Source organism: Perna viridis, chromosome 7 (assembly GCF_037379345.1).
Source record: "Perna viridis isolate PV_CMFRI_1.1 ecotype Kerala chromosome 7, ASM3737934v1, whole genome shotgun sequence".
Lineage (NCBI taxonomy): Eukaryota > Metazoa > Mollusca > Bivalvia > Mytilida > Mytilidae > Perna > Perna viridis.
The window spans coordinates 13,225,530-13,246,116 of NC_142451.1; the positions used below are offsets into that span (position 1 = coordinate 13,225,530).

At 33.6% G+C, this 20,587-nt stretch overlaps 1 protein-coding gene across 4 annotated transcripts; it reads right to left on the reverse strand.

Moving 5' to 3' along the window:
- Window positions 1-1,858: 1,858 nt before the first annotated feature.
- On the reverse strand, window positions 1,859-17,407 carry LOC148611390 (uncharacterized). Of its 4 annotated transcripts, none has more exons than XM_088591890.1 (5): window positions 17,316-17,407; window positions 14,272-14,389; window positions 13,139-13,174; window positions 4,051-4,157; window positions 1,859-3,485 (listed from the first exon to the last, which is right to left on the reverse strand). In XM_088591890.1, exons 4-5 carry the CDS (start codon window positions 4,154-4,156, stop codon window positions 2,530-2,532), a joined length of 1,062 nt encoding a protein of 353 aa, XP_088448016.1. In that variant the 5' UTR covers window position 4,157; window positions 13,139-13,174; window positions 14,272-14,389; window positions 17,316-17,407; the 3' UTR covers window positions 1,859-2,529. The 4 variants fall into 4 exon arrangements, with proteins under 4 accessions (XP_088448016.1, XP_088448015.1, XP_088448018.1 ...); XM_088591889.1 differs by having other exon boundaries at window positions 17,191-17,377; XM_088591892.1 differs by lacking the exons at window positions 14,272-14,389; window positions 17,316-17,407 and having other exon boundaries at window positions 13,019-13,152.
- Between the last annotated feature and the right edge of the window lie 3,180 nt (window positions 17,408-20,587).

Sequence of the window (20,587 nt, forward strand, 5' to 3'; positions counted from 1 at the left end):
CGCTGGGTGGTTTCCAAAACAATATTTTCACTAAACTATTTGACACTTAAGTTGGGTCAGTAATAATTAATTATGGCTCAGCAATTTTGAACACGAAAGAGCTCTCCTGTATTTCAGCAGTTCAGAACCGAGCCATGAGATTTTATATGGGGGTTTGAAAATACACCCTTAATGATGCAGTAGCTGATGATATGGGTTGGAAACCCTCATACGTTCGACAATGGTTAACGTTTTCAGACACTGGTCTAGGTGTAGTAAAATGGATGTAGATGGAATAAATTATAAAGTTTTTAAGTGGTCTATTAGAAAAGGCAGTTATAGAATTAAAAACTAGAGTTACCAAGTTATGGAAATGTTAAAATTTTATAATAAGGGGCAATTTTGTAATATAGAAGTAAATATACTTAATAAGAGTACCATATGTCAATTAGAGGAAAAAAAATGTTTGATAAATATAAAACTGACTGGTGTAACAGAATGAGTCAATATGGCCAAGGTGATAAATTAAGAACATATAAATTTTCATATTTTACTGAACAATATTTGTTGCAAAATATATCTTTACGTTTTCGTAGTGCAATTGCAAAATTTTTATTTAACAATGAAAATGAATGTAGCTTAGTTGCCAAAACCTGCCATAGTATTTTACTGAGAAGAAATAGTATTTTATATCATTAATCTATGATACTTTTAATAAATCGTACCTTTTTTTAACTGTATTTAAGATGTATATATTACTATGTTCTCAATAGTCTCTCATAATTCTTTTTAAAATGGCTTGTGCATTTTAATTTGTATGTTTTATCTCCTATTGTTATCATGTTTTATATGAATGTATGTGGTGAGACTTTAATAAACTATTGAATTGAATTGTAATGTTGAAACATTCACTTTCCGTGACTTTTGAAGTTGATTGACTCATTAGTCTAAAAGAAAACCAATCCAATGGTAATTGTTGCATATCACAATTAAGTCCTGATCGTATGCAATATCAATCTTTGCTCATCCTTCCAATGAGTATCGCAAATTACCATCTTTGAAATGTATTCCATGTATGGTAATTTATGAGTAGAACTGAAGCCAAATCTAATTAAAATTAGACCTATCAATTTCTTTATTTTTGTATAAACATTGGATTCAGACCTTTTTCAACTGATTTTTAGTTGTGTTTAATCGTGCAATATTTTTTTTGTGGTGGTCAGATTTTAAAAAAAGAAGGGTTGTGATCACGCCAATGTACCTACAGCCCTGCCACGTTTTGCGCCCTACCCGCCAGGAATATCTTGGCTCTGTATGTCTTGTTTCGTTTTCACTTTCAGTTTTTCTTTTAAGGAGTATATAAGGGCAACTATTTCGCGGTGTATAATGTTGTTTTGGGTCCAGCTACCACCTGCCCTGTGGTGCGAGGGCCCATTGAGACCCATGGGGACCTTGAGCTGATATTTTTCATCCCGGTTGGGTTCGCTTTGACATATATTTAACAATATCCGTTCTCGTTATATTATTTCAAGTAAATGATGAGCCGTGAGAGAATAACAGATGACGTACATGTGTATTTTATGTAATATAAATCATTCACAACAATTATGACTATTGTCTTTAACTTTAGGCCTAAATGTCTTGTCTTACCGCATTTGAAATAGGTTAAGAAAAAAAGCCTTTGTACTGCCAATTGAAAGAAATACGAGAGAAAAAAAAAGGAACTTACATCAGTGTATATCATGCAATGTCGTGTTCCAAAAATATGTTTAAGTGTGGAAGTTGAGTGATTTGAGCTATTTTCAGAAAAAATAAATATTTTTTCTGCATGTCAAAATTCATTAATGAAAAAGTAGACAAAGTAAAAAAGAGTTGATTTATTGCAACTTCCAAAATATCAGCAGAATAAGCATGCTAGCAAAATAGACATTTTTTTTCTGCAAAATGAATACAACAGAACAACGTTTAGCAGGATTCTGATACAATGTTGTCATCTCATTACTTTACAACAAAGAAACAGTATATAAATATCGTATATGTGACAAAGATAACACAAATTATCTCCTAGTTTGGATGGTAAGCATTACACCCACCGTAAACAGCACAATGAAGTACTAATTGGCATGTAACAACAATACCGCATAAGCAAGATTTTTAATTTAAAAAGACATTGATCTAAGATGTAGTAAATATTTTTTTTCTCTTTCTACAGTTCGTATATCAGTTGTGATCACTGCATGGTTAAACAAGTGTAAATTTAAAATCTAAAAACTCAACATACATGTGTTTGGTTTGATAATTTTACCTTTATTTTTGGGAAGGAAAGGAAGAGATTAATGTTATTACTGCAAGCCATTTTTTCGTCAAATTTAAAAATGAAATTCGATATAATTCTTTACATTATTGTTTTTTCACCAAGTGAAAAGAATGTTCCGAAAAAAAAAAGTATTCTGATTTAACTGTTCTTGTGATTTTTATCTTGTTCATATCACCAGTTGTAGACAGATTGTAGAATATTAGAATCAGTCAGATTATAAAACCAGCAAAGATCTATCTCCGTCCTAGACCAAATCGCATATTAAAAGTAGAACCACCACACATTTTTCCTGTTATCATATATTCCATCAATGTCCTTATTGAAGATAAGTCACAACGCCCTGCACGACGGGATATGGGATTCATCATCATGCCAGCTAAACCCATATCTCCCGCCATATCCATCATATCAGACATGAGATCAGGATCCATTCTCGTGGGCTTTCTTGGTCGTCTCCTATCCAGTCGCGACCTGGATTCTAAGTTGTTGTTGTAATGTTTACTCTTTTTAGATATTGGAAAATCCTGGTTAACAGCAGCATTATTAGCACTGTCTTTGAAAACCTGGGTCCCTGAAGAAGAAAATATTTGAGCTAATCTTTGTTTATTCATTTCTTGTTGATTATGAGGCCCTAAGCTCCGTTTAGTTTTTGGTGTTGTATTAGGATGTTTTAAAGTTTCGTTAGAAGTCTGAATTGCTGGTCTTGGCATTATTGGGGTTTGTCGAAAAATCCATTTTGTTTGTCCTTGATGTCGTTGAGTTTGAAAGGTTTCAGCCCCCTGATTGCCTGTGTATGGAATCGGGGTTGTTTCAGGATATTCGCCCTGAACGAACGGGTCTTGAGTTGGTGGTGCTTCCCATTGGCGCGAAAATTGGCTTCTTTGACCAAGCTTATTGTTCTGGTTGTTTCTCCAGCCTTGTCTTTGTCTTAATTGTCCTTTGTTTCCTCTAATTTGTCCTTCTCGTCCCGAAGTACCAGCGCCTTCGTTCGCCGCTTGCATCGCCTCTTGTTTTGCTGCTCTAGCATCAGCTCGAGCCGACATTTGATCGGCAAAATCAATATCAGCAGCCATATAAGGTAGAATGCCCATCATTGAGTTTCCCATTCCAAAACCTCCAGAAAAAGGGTCAGCGAGCGATGCGGCTGTTGGTCCTTCAATACCACCCAGGAATGAATCAAAAAACCCACCTATGATAAATGAACATATTTTTTTAACATGTTGATTGTTAGATATATATGTTATATATATACATAAACGAAAATTGGTTCCATATTGGGTTCCTTACATGAATTCAAACAAATTGGATCTATCCGCCAATTTAATTCAACAAATATATTAATTACACTAGATATTATCATCTGTGTCTGGGAACTGACTTAAATCCTGAAATTATTCGGAAGAATATACTAATCTTCGGTTTTATCTTATATAAAAAAAAGGTGTAAAAGTATAATCCAAACGATCTAATTTACACTTGTTACTTCCGAACATTCATACTTAATTCAAACAAGCAATATCTTGATAATTATTTACCACTTACATAGGAAGATTAGTTGACTTCTATTGAATTAGTCATGTTAAATATCACGCCCTACTATAATCACTTCCAACATTTGACTATCAGTTTATTACCGACAAGGATATTATGTCCAATGCCATACTTTCACCTTTGAATTTGTGCCTAATGACAAAACATTATTAAGACAAGCTTTAAAATCCGTTTTCTGTGGGTGAATTTCAGGAAAAACTTACCCATTCTTTCTCCTGTTCCCCTACCTCCACCTATAATCCCTTGGCCCAGAAAAGCATTACATTCTGTAATAAGGATAACTTGAAATGCAGCTAAATACCCAATCATCCTAAAAGAAAAAAAATAAATATAAACAGCTTGCAAGCACAACATATAAATTATACGAATGTGCATAATCATTTGTTTTAGACTTTTAAGTTTTGCATTGAACTGTTTTATTTAAAGCACAATAGCATTTAATCTGTCTTCTGATTTGAATGAAATTCTGTAATATTGTCATATTCTAATCACTTTCAGTTGAACAATTTCGCAAATTAAAGTGTATAGGTAAAATATCGTAATGAACAATCAGCAAAACACTGCCTACCTGTTCCTTCAAAAAGTTGCCACTGAATCCGAACTTAAGCGATGCTAGAATTAGATTTGTGATTCTCAATAACCGATAATCCAATGAAAAACGTATAATCATCTATCGTGGTACTTGATTGGTTCTCGGTTTTGTACCAGGTGATATAGTACCTTACGTAAATGTAGACGTATCTGCTTGCCTTAATTTGTGGAATAGTATATGATAATAAAAGCAATCGGTATTTGGCAGGAATATAATATTTAGCTCTTAATCATTCCTAAGGATAGGTCGATCGTTGAATCATTTTGTTTCTAAGTCACTTACAATATCGTATAAAGTAAAACCGTACCACGAATTGATCGGTAACTTACACCAAATTAAAGGAAAAAATACGAAGGGATAATAAAGAAACCTTGGAGCCTCAAAAGCTATGAGACCGACCAATTGACATTACTCCTTTACTTTACTTATGTCCGTCTATTTTTCCTATCTAATTGTAATCATTGGATTAAGTCCTTTTGATTGCCGTTCGAATTCTGGTTCCCTTGACCCCCCTTACCTCATCAGTGGAAACTTTAAATATTTACTTGTAATGATATTTTGAGTAGTTTTGTTTACAATTATTTTAGTTTCTATTAATAACCAATTTAGAGCAAGACAACGGCCTACATTATATTTCTCAAAAAAATAAAATTAGTTTTTAGAACCGTGCATATACAAATGGCAAATAGTATTTGGTTACACAAATGTAAACTAATATCATTGAGATAACTCAATTGTATCACTTTATGGCGTGCAACTGAAAGGGACAAGCCTATTTGCCAATGTGTTTAATATCTATTTATTTATTTATTAATGATTCATGATCTTTGTATATGTTGTATACACTTTCTTGTGAAACTTTTATGTGCGAATATATATTTTGTTCTTCTTTTAAACAGTCATGGTAAGATAAATGTCAATTTGTCACCTCTAAATAGTGCTTTTTATGACATTTTGTACTCGTTGATGAAGGAGGTCATGCTGGCGATACATAAATAAAAAACAATCTATTTGTTGTTCGGAATGTGTAAGGTATCCGTTATTGTCACGTGGGTGAAATGTGTGCTGTGTCCGTTATTGTCGTGCGGGCGGAACCCGTTATTGTCACGCAGGGGAGAATGGGTGAGGTATCCGTCATTGTCATGCCGAGCATTGAGACAATATGAATCCCTTATATGAAAACTAAATTGATGTGAAATAGAAAAACAACTCCTTTATGTTCTCCTTTAGGAGAAAAAATATGCGTTGTTATCATTCTGATTTCTTTACACAGATTGCTCTCTACTTTTATCATCTATTTAGTACTTCTATGTGTGTCATGAAGAGGGCATTAAAAGTTTATAAAAGTATATTCATTTCTGATCAGCTAAATATTTGTGAACCTTAAATTCTATTAAATCTGAAATATCTTTATAGTATATAACTAAAACGCGTTTTTAATAGCTTAGTTTACCTATGAAATGATATTTTCGATTTTTTTTTAAAACAACGGCTTCTAGATATACCATAAGGTTAAAACACAAAGTTTACATGTTTTTTTTTTCAAATAAAATATAGTCTTAAGACTGCATACAGTAATACCCATAAAACTACATGGTTCACAGTAAGTACATAGGGCAAAAAGTGAAACCTAGACATCTTAGTTCATGAATGCACGATTAAGAAAAAACAAAAGAAACTAAGATAAAATTTAAAGGGACAACATGACCATTTTCCAATCCCTAACTTGTGTCAGATGTGACATCTGTGGATCGAGTTTTGCCATCTTGGTAGGATATCTTCTCTGTTTGGACATGTAGTAAGTTATAAGGTTGCTCATTCCCAAATGTAAAGTTTTTTTTCGTATTGAGTATTTTTAACATGTATTTCAGTTCGCACTTTCGTTAATGAATCTATGTATTAAAGTCAGTAGAATATAGCTAGGTATATATGATATCCATATGGAAAGCAGTTTGATTGGAGAGTAGCAGATTATAACTTCAAAATTTTAAATCATTAAAATAACTTACATAACTACGAAGAAATAACTTAAATGAGAATTTGTCTCTTTTTCTTTCTAGTTGTTTTGTTTTTTCTTTGTTTAGAAGCAGGTAGAGAATGTTTATATGTATTTATGCCCTTATTTTTTACAATAAGAATAAGTTTATTATGTTAACAATAGAATTAATTAATAAAAGTATCTTAATAAGTAACTTCGCTCTAAGTTGATTTCAAAGACACTAAATCTAGATGTGCTAAGAAGCAACCTACCTTCTCCGTTGCCGTGTCGAATCCATACTCAAGTATTTGACAAGCGGAGGATAAAATATATTTTTGACAGCTTAATACCAGTATAGCCGTAGGTCTCCTGTTATTATCAGTAGATAAAGTAAATTAACCAATCCCGTTTGTTCGTCATAAATAAATACTAATTGTTTTTTACCTGCTGAGGACCTTGCTATTTAGTAAATCCTTAACATCGTGTTTTTTGCATGTTCCGATTAATAAGAACATGTAAAGGCTAATGGATTAGATGCCTTCCTCGGTACAAAGGTCATTAAAACTATAAACATACGTGTAGTACTTCTCAAAATAAAACATAAAAATAAATATATGTATAAAAACTGTTTGTACGTACATCTGTCACTGTTTAGACATAGAGTATATTGTAAGACTAGTCATAGTAACTTGAACTAATGTTTAATTGTCAAATCTACGTTCTCCATTCCCATTGTATACTTTAGGCGAATATATCGACGGATTTTTAAAAAATCTTTTTGACAAAAAATTCTTAAAAGATATCAAAAGCAAATATACCAAACCATAAGAAAGATCTTCTCAAAATACATTGGAAATGATATGTGTTAGAACCCCTTAGAATACATGTACGTAAAATGTAGATGTGCAGGAAGATAGCCATTTTATAAAGAAGCCCAAAACTTCCGATGTTTCAGTGTAAATAGTTGTCTTTCAAGAGATCAGACTTTTCAAGCTACCATAAAAGTATAAAAGTACATGAATGTTTTATTGGGAGGGGGCCTACCAGAGTTGGTAGATTAACCATCGGAAGTCCTTGTGAGACCAATTTATTATTACTTAAATTAGCTTGCAGCACACGAGTGAGTGACAACCAGTGGAAGCCGGACAGTTAAAATGAAATAGAAAAATGGGTTATTTCATTGAAAGCGGCCACATTAATTGAAGCTTTGGCTGTTATTTTACTCACAGGAATTTTCTAAATTCAATGATTTTTTTTTCTCGACAACAATAAGCATTGCATTTAACGTATAGTGATACTTTCAATATTTATAAGTGATAATAATTTTTGGACACCAATGAGACATCGCTACCATTGACTTTATTGTTTCGTGTGTTAGTAGAATGAATGTATAATGAAAATTGTACAGCAAATAATCGAGAGAAAAACAAACACTGACATAAGTGTAATGATTTTATCTGGGATCACTTTTGCGATTCACTATATGTATGTCTCTATACTTTCAATGTTATTTTGATATATTGAATATATTGTTGAAGAAGCCACTCACAAATAATAAGTAGGAGAGGGGTGCTATGATCGAATTTAAAACCCAAAAGCAAGTACAAAAGTCATGTTGTAAAAGTAATTTCTGCCCCGCAAAAAGATATTTCTGGATTGTGCAATGTGATCATAACAAACTTGTATATGTACTTTCACTCAAAATTACTTTGTCAATCTTGAACTTTGTAAAAATTCCAAAACATCCGAAAGTTAACAGGTATCACTTAGAACAGAGTCATAGATGTTTGAATATATATAAATAAATTTAGTTTAAGTACAGGTTTTTGACGGAATGTAAAAAGTAAAAAATGATAATTTTTGAACGATGAGTGACTGGGCCGTGTGCGATGAATGTTGGATAGTAAACCACGGAGTGATCACGATGAGCTCTATATAACTTGAAATTCAATCAAAATTTTGAAATCAAGATTTTTTTCTAATCGGATTTGCTAATTTACATTACGTCACACAGTTTCCATTATTAATCGCGGACTTCCTGTTCTAAATTACGTCACGCAGAATAAATAGATTTAGTATCAGGAACTATCCAGGGGAATGACAGTTTAGAACAACTTTTCGTGTTTTCTTTGTCGCCACCCAGGACAGTTTTTGTCAGGATCTGTCAGGGAATAGGGCAAAATATGTCCTGACCCAGGACAGGATCTGACAGGATTTCTGTTCTATCTGCTGTCGTAGAACAGTTTTCCTGACAGATTCTGATAGAATTAAAGAGATGTTAGAAGTGATCGCAACTGTAAATATTGGATTATGTTTGAAAAAGAAATTAAGCAATCGAGGAATTTTTTTCTTCAAAAAATAAAACAAAACAAAAAAACAAATGTTTCAAAACGTTGCTCGACTCACATAAAAGATAAAGGAAATTCATAACTTAAAAATGTGATATTTTAGCAAACGGAGTAAATCGCCAACAAAAATACTACATACATGGAATTTGAATTAAGAAACGTGTAGAACTAGTATCACACTACGTGGGAAACAAAATCCTACCTATTCGATACTTTAACAGCAATCACTTATAAATAAAACAAATCGTCAATTTTCACATCAATTAGTATCACAAACAAGGATGATTAAGGGCGTCATTATCTATACGGTTTTAATACACTGAGCGACTGATTTGTGATGTCCAGCAAATCGCGCGCTTAAAATACGGAAATTTAAAACATGCGACAACTTGGACAAGTCACTAAAAGATTACTAGGATCAATGATATATGTATCGAGGAGGCCTCTCTAGCATTCAGCTTTGTTCTCGTATAAGTCACACCTACCTCATTTTACATTATGGAAGCTATTATCTTTATCAACATGTTATGAAAAGGTCTGCTGTGTTGGAGTAACCAAGGGAACCAAGGTTATAACGGTAATCAAAAGAATATAATCCAGGGACAAAGACCAGGCATAGAAAACAGACATACAAAGTAACTGAAATCATACATACAAAGTAACAAAAGCAAATGAGCAACTCGACTGCACTAAAAAATGGGAGCATAGACCAGCTGCACCGGTAGGGTAAGCGTCCTCTGCTTTTCTAAAAACACCCTCCGACCTGCTCATAAAAAGTCAAGTCCGGGGTAGACGAAAGAGGAAAGAAAAACTATGACCCGTTGAACAAATCAGTTTTCATGGTGCAGATGGATACACCGTAACGATCCACGAGTTCATGATGACGACCATAAAACTTTTGTAGTGATGACTTCAATCTTGCAACATAACCCTGTTCCATAAGCCTATTCATAGTCTCGGCAAGCTCTGGCATAACGTGTGAATTGTGATATGAACACTCCATACGCAGGTGCTTAAGGGATGTTGCAACAGATGAAAGGAAAGTCTCAATTCTCAATGAAAAGTCATCACGGTTGTCGTAAAGTTTGGTCAATAGTTTTCCTTTACCATCGATTTCTAAGTGTAGGGCAAAATATGAGGCTGACTTCACAGTGTCTGTAGCATCCTTTATCTCAAGTTCTTTTGGGGTAGATGCGATGTATCAAATCCCCGTAATTAGCATTGTTTAAAGATAATACGTCATCTATATAGCAGAAACTGAGATTAAAGGATCTAGCTAAATGATATTCTTTCTGTCGAATCAGACCAGCTGTAAAGTCAGCCTCATAAGAGTGAAGGAATAGGTCAGCAAGTAGAGGGGCACAATTAGTTCCAATTTGAATGCCGGTCGTTTGTTGAAAAACACGTCCACTACAATGGACAAATATGTTGTCGATTAAAAATTCCAGCATTTTGTAAACATCTTCTCCTATATACTGGAGGCTATTTACTGCATTTTGAAAAGTTAAAGTTTTCCGACAATCTTGTCATGTTAAGAAAATAACTTTTAATGAAAAAGATTTACTTCGGAAGATATATATATATATCAGTGACTTATTTAATTTTCCCTGTGTAACAAATTTCGATAATTCACGTGAGAAACAAATTCGATAATCCACTCTCAGACTTTCTCCCACCACAATCTCACAAAACGAATATCAATCCGCCGATGACAAAACTTTAAAATAATGTTTAACTAGCACCTAATTTCATGGAGGAAATCTATATCATAAGTAGGATAACCAAAATAAAAGTAATCGTACGCACAATAGTTAAATCTGCGAGTTCTTTGGCCACGTGATCATATTTCTCCAGCTAATTACCCTATTAATATTGGAATGATAGGAAAATTCAATTTGAAAAAAAAACACATTTGTCTGCATCGTTTTAATGCCGAGGTTTGCATGAATTCAATGTTTTTTTTTTCTTCAAATGTTCATATTTTCGCCTCAGTTCGAAAGAAAAAAGTTCCGACAAGTTTATATATATGTGTGTCATTTAATACGATTAAGATAATTGAATAATTAAGATTAAAAATTAATTTCTTAAGATAAAAACATATATCTACAATGTATTTGAGTATTACTTGTCAATAAAAGAGAGATGCTTTCGTATTCGAAACTTTCATAAATGAGTAATTTGTCGGAAGCCAACACTTTTAACTATGACGAGGAAAGCATTTCATCCTAGGTATTGACCTTTTTCAAATAAAAAACTTCATATTAATCTCTGTTTTATATTAGTAAAAGATGAATGAAACATTGCCATAGATATCAAATTCATGAAAACCAAGAAGGAAATTTATTTGCCTTGCACTCACGAGATTACTAGATATCCAACTCGTTTCTATACATTCCTACGTGTAGTACCTTCTTTTGAACCTACTATATCTTTATTCTAAGAATAATCAAGGGAACCAAGATTATAACGGTAATCAAAAGAATGTAATCCAGGGACAAAGACCAGACATGGAAAACAGACATACACAACAAAGAACATAAAATAACTAAAATCATACATACAAAGTAACAAAAGCAAATGAGCATCTCGGACTGCACTAAAAATGGTAGCATGGACCAGGTGCACCGGTATGGTAAGCGTCCTCTGCTTTTCTAGAAACACCCGTCGAGTTGCTCATAAAAAGTCAAGTCCGGAGTAGACAAACAAGGAAAGGAAAACTATGACCCATTGAATAAATCAGTTTTCATGGTGCAGATGGATACACCATAACGATCCACGAGTTCATGATGACGACAATAAAACTTCTGTAGTGATGACTTCTATCTCGTAGCAACATAACCCTGTTCCAGAAGCCTATTTGTTAGAGTTCTAGCGCGATACAAAAAGTCTGCGTAGTTTCGGCAAGCTCTGGCATAACGTATGAGTTGTGATATGAACACTCCATACGCAGGTGCTTAAGGGATGTTGCAACAGATGAAAGGAAAGTTGACAATTCTGAATGAAAGGTCATCACGTTTGTCGTAAAGTCTGGTCAATAGTTTTCCTTTACTATCGATTTCTATGTGTAGGTCAAGATATGAGGCTGACTTCACAGTGTCTGTAGTATCCTTTATCTCAAGTTCTTTTGGGTAGATGCGATGTATCAAATCCCCGAAATTAGCATTGTTTAAAGATAATACGTCATCTATATAGCGGAAACTGAGATTGAAAGATCTAGCCAAACGATATTCTTTCTTTCTGATCAGATCAGCTATAAAGTCAGCCTCACAAGAGTGAAGGAATAGGTCAGCAAGTAAAGGAGCATTATTTGTTCCCATTGGAATGCCGACCGTTTGTTGAAAAAAACGTCCACTACGCTGGACAAATATGATATGTTGTCGATTAAAAATTCCAGCATTTTTGAAAACATCTCTGTATATTTGGAAGATGATCTGGAATTAGGTCTTACAAAGTATGAGGAATCTCTACCAAGAACTATATATTTGTATCCAGGTGTACCATCTTTTTTGGAAAAACAACGATGTATAATGTTTTTAAGTCGGAATTTTAAATGAGTATAGGGAATAGACGTATACAGTGTTGAAAAATCATAGGTTTTAATGCTATTATATTCAGATAATAGTCTTGAACTGATTGTCTCCAAAAGATCTTTCGAATTTTTCAGGATCCACATTGAATTAATACTAGTACGGGAGTAACAAGTGTTGTGGTAGGACTGCAAAAAAAAAGACAAAAAATCTCACACACAGATACGCACTATATATATATATATCTCAGAATGTGACAACTCTATTCGCTACACTGCTCCATCGGATCAAATTGATACAGGGAAGGTATGTAAACGTATAGAAGGGTCTAAAAAATTCCCAAAGATGTTAGAACTGTCAAATTTGCGATGCAAATTTTGGGTCGTTCCCTCCGCGGGACTCGAACTCGTACCGCTGTGACACCTATGGCAACACCGCTTGCACAAAGTCCAGCGCCCTAGACCACTCGGCCAGCTAGGCTATATAAAAATATAGCTTTCGCTGGCCGGGTCATTCCTCCTCGTAGGATTAATATAGCCTAGCTGGCCGAGTGGTCTAGGGCGCTGGACTTTGTGCAGGCGGTGTTGCCATATATATATATATATATATATATACACACACACATAAAATTAAAAAAAAGAAAACAGACAGAAGGGATGGATGCTTAGCCAGGTGTACCAAACTGGTAATTTAATACAGTATGTTATTGTTGTTAACTATACTTACAATGGTTATGCCAATGATCCGATGATAACAATGTGTTACGTCGTGTTCACAACCATTCCCTCCTAACTTGCGATTACCATACAATATGTACGTGACATTAAGTACTAATAAAAGATCTACCTTACGTGTCAGTTTCATTCATTATGTTTTCCAACACTGAAAGGAGAAATTAATTAGCTAATTTAGTGATAAGGAAAGGGGAAAAGAAAGATAAAAATATAAATCCATTTAGCGGACATTTCATATTACTTACAACTTACCAACTCGCGGTTCATTTTTACTTGCATGTCACAGGAGCGAAGCAGCATCTACCGCTAACACCGTACCTATATTTTTGTTGATATTGTATGTCATACCAAAAATGCTTGTCGAAATTTATTTTAAAGAAAAATAATACAGAATCGCGTGATAAAGATGAATAAAAAAATACATAGGAAAATTTTTACGTGTATGACTCATACCATGTGTTATTTTAGTGTTTGATCATGATGGTAAAATGCTAAAAGATCGTTTGAAGTATAAACAAGGGAACCAAAGCTATAGCGGTAATTAAAAGAATATAAACTAAAATTATACATACAGAGTAACAAAAGCATCAATGAGCAACTCGGACTCCACTAAAACTGGTAGCATGGACCAGCTGCACCGGTAGGGTAAGCGTCCTCTGCTTTTCTAAAAACACCCTCCGACCTGCTCATAAAAAGTCAAGTCCGGGGTAGACGAAAGAGGAAATAAAAACTATGACATGTTGAACAAATCAGTTTTCATGGCGCAGATGGATACACCATAACGATCCACGAGTTCAAGAAGACGACCATAAAACTTGTGTAGTTATGACTTCAATCTTGTAGCAACATTTAAGAACAGTTGTTGGCCATTTATTGGATCTGACGCATCACCTCAAGTCCCTGTGTAACTTACATTATATTCAAATTGTTTATCACGCTTGTGGTCCTCTTTATCAAATTAAAAAAGGTACATTTGTCACGACATAAAGGATAAATTCATCACACACATACACAAAAAAAATGTTGATATATTCTTTATTTTGATATGGTATTGACAGAAACCTTCTGAAATGCTTGTACACAATACATGCATCTTAATGTATTCTTCTTTCCTCTTTTTCATGAAATTTATGAAAATATGATTTTGGGATTACATTTCTATAAGCAATTTGAGATTTCTTTCCAAAAAATAAATGCTAAGGGAAGCCAAATTCGTATTTCATTGCAAGCTATATATAAACTTACCCTTGACATCTTGTTGAGATCCTGAATTTGGAACTCTATAATTTCTGGCTCGCAGACACGGATTCCATTCACAAAAAATGTTTTGTATTTCGAAAAAAAGCCAAGGTATAGAGAATCCCTGCAAAATTTCAAAGGAAAAGATGTTAGCAAGTATTTTGGAATGAAATATCTTGTTCTCATATCTTTATACGATAAATATTTTTCTTTATTTACTTTCCAGTTTGTGAAGTATTTAAATGATAAAAAATTTGACTATTTTATCTTTGTCTGTTTTCCATGTCTTGTCTTTCTCCCCGGATTACATTCTTTTGGTTTCCGGTAGAATCTTGGTTCCCTTGATTACTTTTACTATGTTAGCATTATATATATGAGAGAAAACGTGAAATCACCGACCAAGCTGTAATATAAAAATTCACAAAAACGGGTTGTTTGTTTGTTTATTTGTTGGGGTTTAACGTCCGAGCAGCAATATTTCAGCTATATTCAGACGGTGAACATGAAATTGATGATAAATGCACATGAAATGATGATGAATTGAAAAAGGAATGGGACACAAGGACAATGGGGTCGACAAATTTTGATTGCCACTGGAAATTGGGAGAGATGGTTAGGGTCGGGCAATTTAGCCTCCTGTGGCGGAGCCCTGTGGTTCCTACTCCGGGAGAATACCACAGTAGGGTTCTTTAACGTGCGAGAAACGTGGCATCTTTCCCAACACGGTGCACCACTATGGTTTGCGGTCAGGTTTTCCGTATTATAGCCTGACAACCCCAGCATGTAAGACACCAGGGGTACACATCCCAGTTGCTCTGTGGGCAGAGCGCCCTAGCCCCCGGCTAAGGTTCTGAGCACTATTTAGTCGCCTTTTACGACAAGCTTAGCGCTGCTGCAGGTCTATTCTTTTAACACCCGGACATGCACGGGGCCACAAAAACTGAGTTTTCTAAAATTGCAGATAGGTGTTGACAATTAGACGTTTGGGAAAGGATGAGGGTCCATAAGGCCTTGTTCCGCCTACTGAAATAATTAGCAAAAAAAATATCATAAATTCGGAAGAAACTGAAAAATAATGTGAATCGTATTGTAAATTTTCAATTTTATGCATTAAGTTCGTAAATTAAACAAGTACTATCTTTAAAACAAATTATTTTGCTCTTGTTGCTGAAATTTTTCTACATTTCATTTAAAAAAAATTACACATGGCACGCAATTTCAATTTTCGATACAGTTTCATCGAACGCCTCTAAGTTATCAGTTTTTGGCAAATTAGGAAACAGAATTGCGATCAGGTGACTTGCGTTTCCATAGAAGAGCGTCTTTAAGGTCAAAGGGTAAAACAGAACGATTGAGAAAAGAATACACAAAAACCGCCTGGAAGGCTATTCTGTAAATAAAATAGCATTTTTCACTCTTCTGTCACTTACTTTATAGTGAGATTCTCCGTTAACCAAAAAAGATTGAAACTGAAAGTGTGCATTTATTCATTCTTGTTACAGGAGAAAGGACTTTTTGGTTAACGCTGGATCTTTATGTGCATTTAAAAAAAAAACTTCAAAAATCACTCTTAAATCGCTTCAAAAATTACTTAGTCCAACTTAACCTGTACATGTATCATATGACCTAGCTAACTGTCACATGATTAATCACCTGGTCACCAGTGTAACAGTAAACACTGAAACCCTCATTACACTGTAGCAAGTGGAGTAGGTATATTAATTAAAGACCTTTTATCTCAACATTATGCCGAAGAATGAAATTAAGTCTGAACAAATCTTTGATCAGATGTCGAATTTGATATAACCACTGCTATGAAAATGCATGCATGTACGTGAATGCATTAACTTCGAACGCATCACTGCCCTTTACAACGGATTTTTTCTATGGATTTAACATTTGAATCTAATAGTTTTTAATATTTGTTTGCTCTAATATCCGTATAAATCTCCTCGAAAAATGTTTGTTCTACATTATGATTTACTTTTGCGTTGAATGTAGTACAAAAATTAGAAGCTTTAAATAAGCTCGTATAAGCATTAGTGTCTAGAAACCTGTAGCACGCTGTTTAAAGATAATTTTGTTTGTAATGAATGTCGCAAAACATATTTTCCCTGATGCGGTCCGGCACAATAGGAAACACTGTTATAATATCAAGCGCGAATAAAGCCTTTTTCTCGCTCCTTTTTTATTTTAAAAGGAGAAAAACCAAATGCTATTTGCTCTGTTTGCCTGTACAAAATCCAGGCCCTGTGTATTTATCTATGATTAAGCAAAGTTCTTTCTAACAAAGTTCTTACAAGACTGCTTTCTCTATCCGAGAAAAATCTTCAATACATTTACAATGTGTTTGTTTGTTTGTTTGTTGGGGTTTAACGTCCGAGCAGCAATATTTCAGCTATATTCAGACGATGAACATGAAACGGATGATTAAATGAACATGAAATGAAAAAAACGGATGGGACACAAGGATAATAGGGTCGACAAATTTTGATTGCCACTGGAAAAAGGGGGGATGGGTAAGGTCGGGCAATTTAGCCTCTTGTGGCGGAGCGCAAAGGTTCCTACTCCTATCGAATACCACAGTAGGGTTCTTTAACGTGCGAGGAACGTGGCATCTTTCCCAACACGGTGCACCACTATGGTTTGCGGTCAGGTTTTCCGTATTATAGCCTGACAATCCTAGCATGTAACACGCCAGGGGTACCCCATTCCACCACCAGGGGCACACATCCCAGTTACTCTGTGGGCAGAGCGCCTAGCCCCCGGCTAGGTTTCTGAGCACTATTTAGTCGCCTCTTACGACAAGCTTAGCGCTGCTGCAGGCCTATTCTTTTAACACCCGGACCAGCAAAGTTAAATGATCCACCAACACATCTAATGATAAGTTTTGCACCTGTTTTTACACAAATTGTTTTTACTCACAATTTCCATGTAAGATCTAAGAATTCCATCAACTGCTGCCTCTGATATTTGTAATGAAATAAAGCCTGATAACCAGGAAAATAACTTTGAATAGCCTTACATAAAAACTTGTAATTTTTACATACTAGTATTCAATTCAGTTGTTTTAAAGTCATCTGAAATAAATCAGTTGATGGTCATTAATGCTCATGTAAGATAAATTTAGTTCAAAAGCTAATTCTGCAATGATTTAATCAAGATTAGATATCTTCCTACATGACTTTTGATCTCAAAGTTCACAATTTTATAGCGATTGTGCAATAGAAATTATCATTAAGTTATACATCCTGTATTTAATGTTTACCTTATATACATGTTGTAATTATTATCACATTTTATTTAATTATGTCCTATAATTATGGCATTCATACACCAATACTAGCTGTCAAATATTTCTGTGCTATATTTTGGTACATGTATATTTTTTGTCAAATATTTTTGTGCTATATTTGGGTACATGTATATTTTTTGTCTGAGTTTTGAAGGCTTGCCAAAGATTATCTAAGGTTGCTGTGATTCATCATGCTTATTGTAAGGTTACACCCTACAGTGTTTCTTTCCTTTCAATTTAAGGGTGAAATTAAAAAAGTTTCAAAAGTGTAGCATGATGTTATTGTTATAAATAATTACAATGTTGTGAAGTTATTTTTTTAATTTGTAACAAGCTTTCTAGTTGGTTGATTCTCTTTAGAGCAAACCAGGTAATTTTGTATAATCTGGCTTTGAACAATGACATCATTAGTGTCGATTGGTCCACACTCCATGATTCACATAATCCTGAACAAAATCCTGTTTAGATTACTGATAATCTTTTAGTATTTAGACTGTCATTCATTAGAAATTAATTAATAAGAAGTGTTTTAGCTCTAGCTTTTAGTATTCTTATTTACCAAAATTTTTATCTTAAAAATTCTTAATGTAATGTAAATTTTTGATATACTTTTGTATTGTTGCAAAAAGCATTCAACCATATGGGCCTAAATTATAAATTGCGAGAAACTACAATAATCATGTTATTTACATGTGGATAAGTACATTTAACTTGCTAGTTACAGCTTTTGCAAGCAAGTCTGATCATTTTATCATACTACCCTCAGCCATCATACTCTAGCTAAATTGTAACACTGTGATATAGAAATGATATTCTTTCCTTTTTTTCAAGATGTTCATATATTTATGTGTATATTTAATGATTCAGAGCTCCTACTGTATTTTCTTATTCATATTTTTTTCTTTTTTAGTAGCTTTATAGCTTTCCAGAAGCATTTTTTAATATTAAGTAGTTTTAATGTTTAGTTATTGTGTTGTTTATAATTATTTAGTTGATTTACTTACAAAGCAGGACTTACACATTTTCTGAATACAACCTTACAATACAATGATATATCACAATGTTAGAATTTTTGCAAAACAAACGTTTTGGTAGATCTTTCGGTGGCACTTGAACTGGTTCAGTTGTGACATCTATATGGCAACATTGTATGTGCTTAGTCCAGTGCCCTAGACCACTATTACAGCTAGGCTTTATCTGTATAGATACACAATGTGTTTTGGAAAAAAATGACAGCAAAAAACAGTAAATTGAATTGTTCACTGTGAGCACTTTCAGCCTTTTGGCTCTTAAGACACGTAATAAATGTCTTTAACACCAATGTAGCAACCTTTAAATTATGACACAGTTTCATGAAAGTGCAGCAGCATTGTACTTACACTTTTGATTTACTGACGATTTGGATGTTTAAATAAAGTGGCCTTCTTTGGCTAAATGCAGTGGCTTGCTGTCCAGGAATATTTTAAAGAATGGGAAAATTTTCATTTAATTTTTAATATTCCCATAAAAGTAGACATGAACAATATGTATTAGTACATCCTGAAGCAGAAGCAGATCCAGAAATTTATATTAAAAATAAGGTGGGGGGGGGGGTTGTGTTCCAGGCCATAATTTGTTCATTTTTGCAAAATTTTTACACAGAAATAACATAATTTTCTGACAAAATGGTGGGTTCTTAACCCTGGAACCCTTCAGTTGGATCTGTTTCTGCTGATTTAAGATCATAATGGTAACCTTGTATAGATTATCATAATGTATGTAATGTGCCATTCCCCTTCGATGTGTATATTGTTATGATTATTTATTTTTTTGTTGTTGTTTGAATACTTTTAATTCAATTTAATATTTTTACACAGCAGTAGAGGATTTTTTTTACTTGTACACTTTTTAGCTCACCTGGCCGAAAGGTGAGAATGAAATTTTTTATATTACAGAATTGTTTTTGGTTGAAAACTACAGCAAGTAAAAATTATGGCATTTCCACTAAAATTTAGGCAAAATCACATATCTATAAATAATAATTTTATTACATATACACGTATGATTTTTGAAGTTCATTATACTACCAAGTTTTAATGAAAAGAAATTAAGATGTCATTAATGTGGCTGAATATACATGCAAATGTGGAGTTACTATTTTTCTTTATATTAAAATTATTGATACTCCAAATACATATTTGTTTAAAACTAAGTCATATATATTTACTAATTGTAGCTTCATAGTAGGGTTAACATAATTATTATGGAGTTGAAATGAACATTTACTCCAAATTTTCTTTGATACATTTAATATCCAGTCAATGTCTTCACATCTTACTTTACTTCTGAAAACTTTTCAAAACAAAAGAACGGACCATTATTGTTTAAAGAATTATAAAAGAAACTTTTAATCCAACTTAAGTTTCAGCACATATTTGTTATTTCCATACGAATGTGCCTTAAAAAGAATAATTAATAAGAAAATACTAATGATAAAACAAATCGCACTGACCAGTACTTTGTGCTCCTTTTTTTTAAATAGAGACACGTTGTTTACCATTTAAATTTATTTATTCATACACACATTAAATGTAGTATATTTTTAACCACCGCAAACAATTTTTTTGGGGGTAGATACAGTCAGTATGTCTGTCCACAACGATTTTATTAGCAACCTGCATCATTGTTATGATATTTTGCGGGCTGTGAAATAACCACATGAAGATGTGCATACTATCATGAATTTAAGTTTAGGTAAACATGGTAGAAATGACGACTGTTGGACTTTTCAGCAAAACTTAGTCTCATGCGTTGTCCGCATATTGCAGGATTATTATAAAAATAATGGAGTTTTAAATTTCCTTATTGGGATGCACATAATGTCGGGATATATTTTTTGGCAAAATTATTGAAATGACGGCTGATGGACTTGGAAAAACCTAGTCTCATGTGTTCTCCGGAACTCCTCCTCAACGACTTTCAGGATTTCCATGAAACTTGATATTTAATCACCACATTGGGATGTGCATATTTTCAGGATTTTTTATT

What these genes read in the sequence shown, in the direction of transcription:
- LOC148611390 (XM_088591890.1), bottom strand. Translation starts at nt 4,156, where the DNA reads ATGATTGGGTATTTAGCTGCATTTCAAGTTATCCTTATTACAGAATGT. An exon ending in GGGAACAGGAGAAAGAATGG is followed by an intron (nt 3,486 to 4,050) that starts GTAAGTTTTTCC and finishes CATTTATCATAG; the next exon opens with GTGGGTTTTTTGATTCATTC.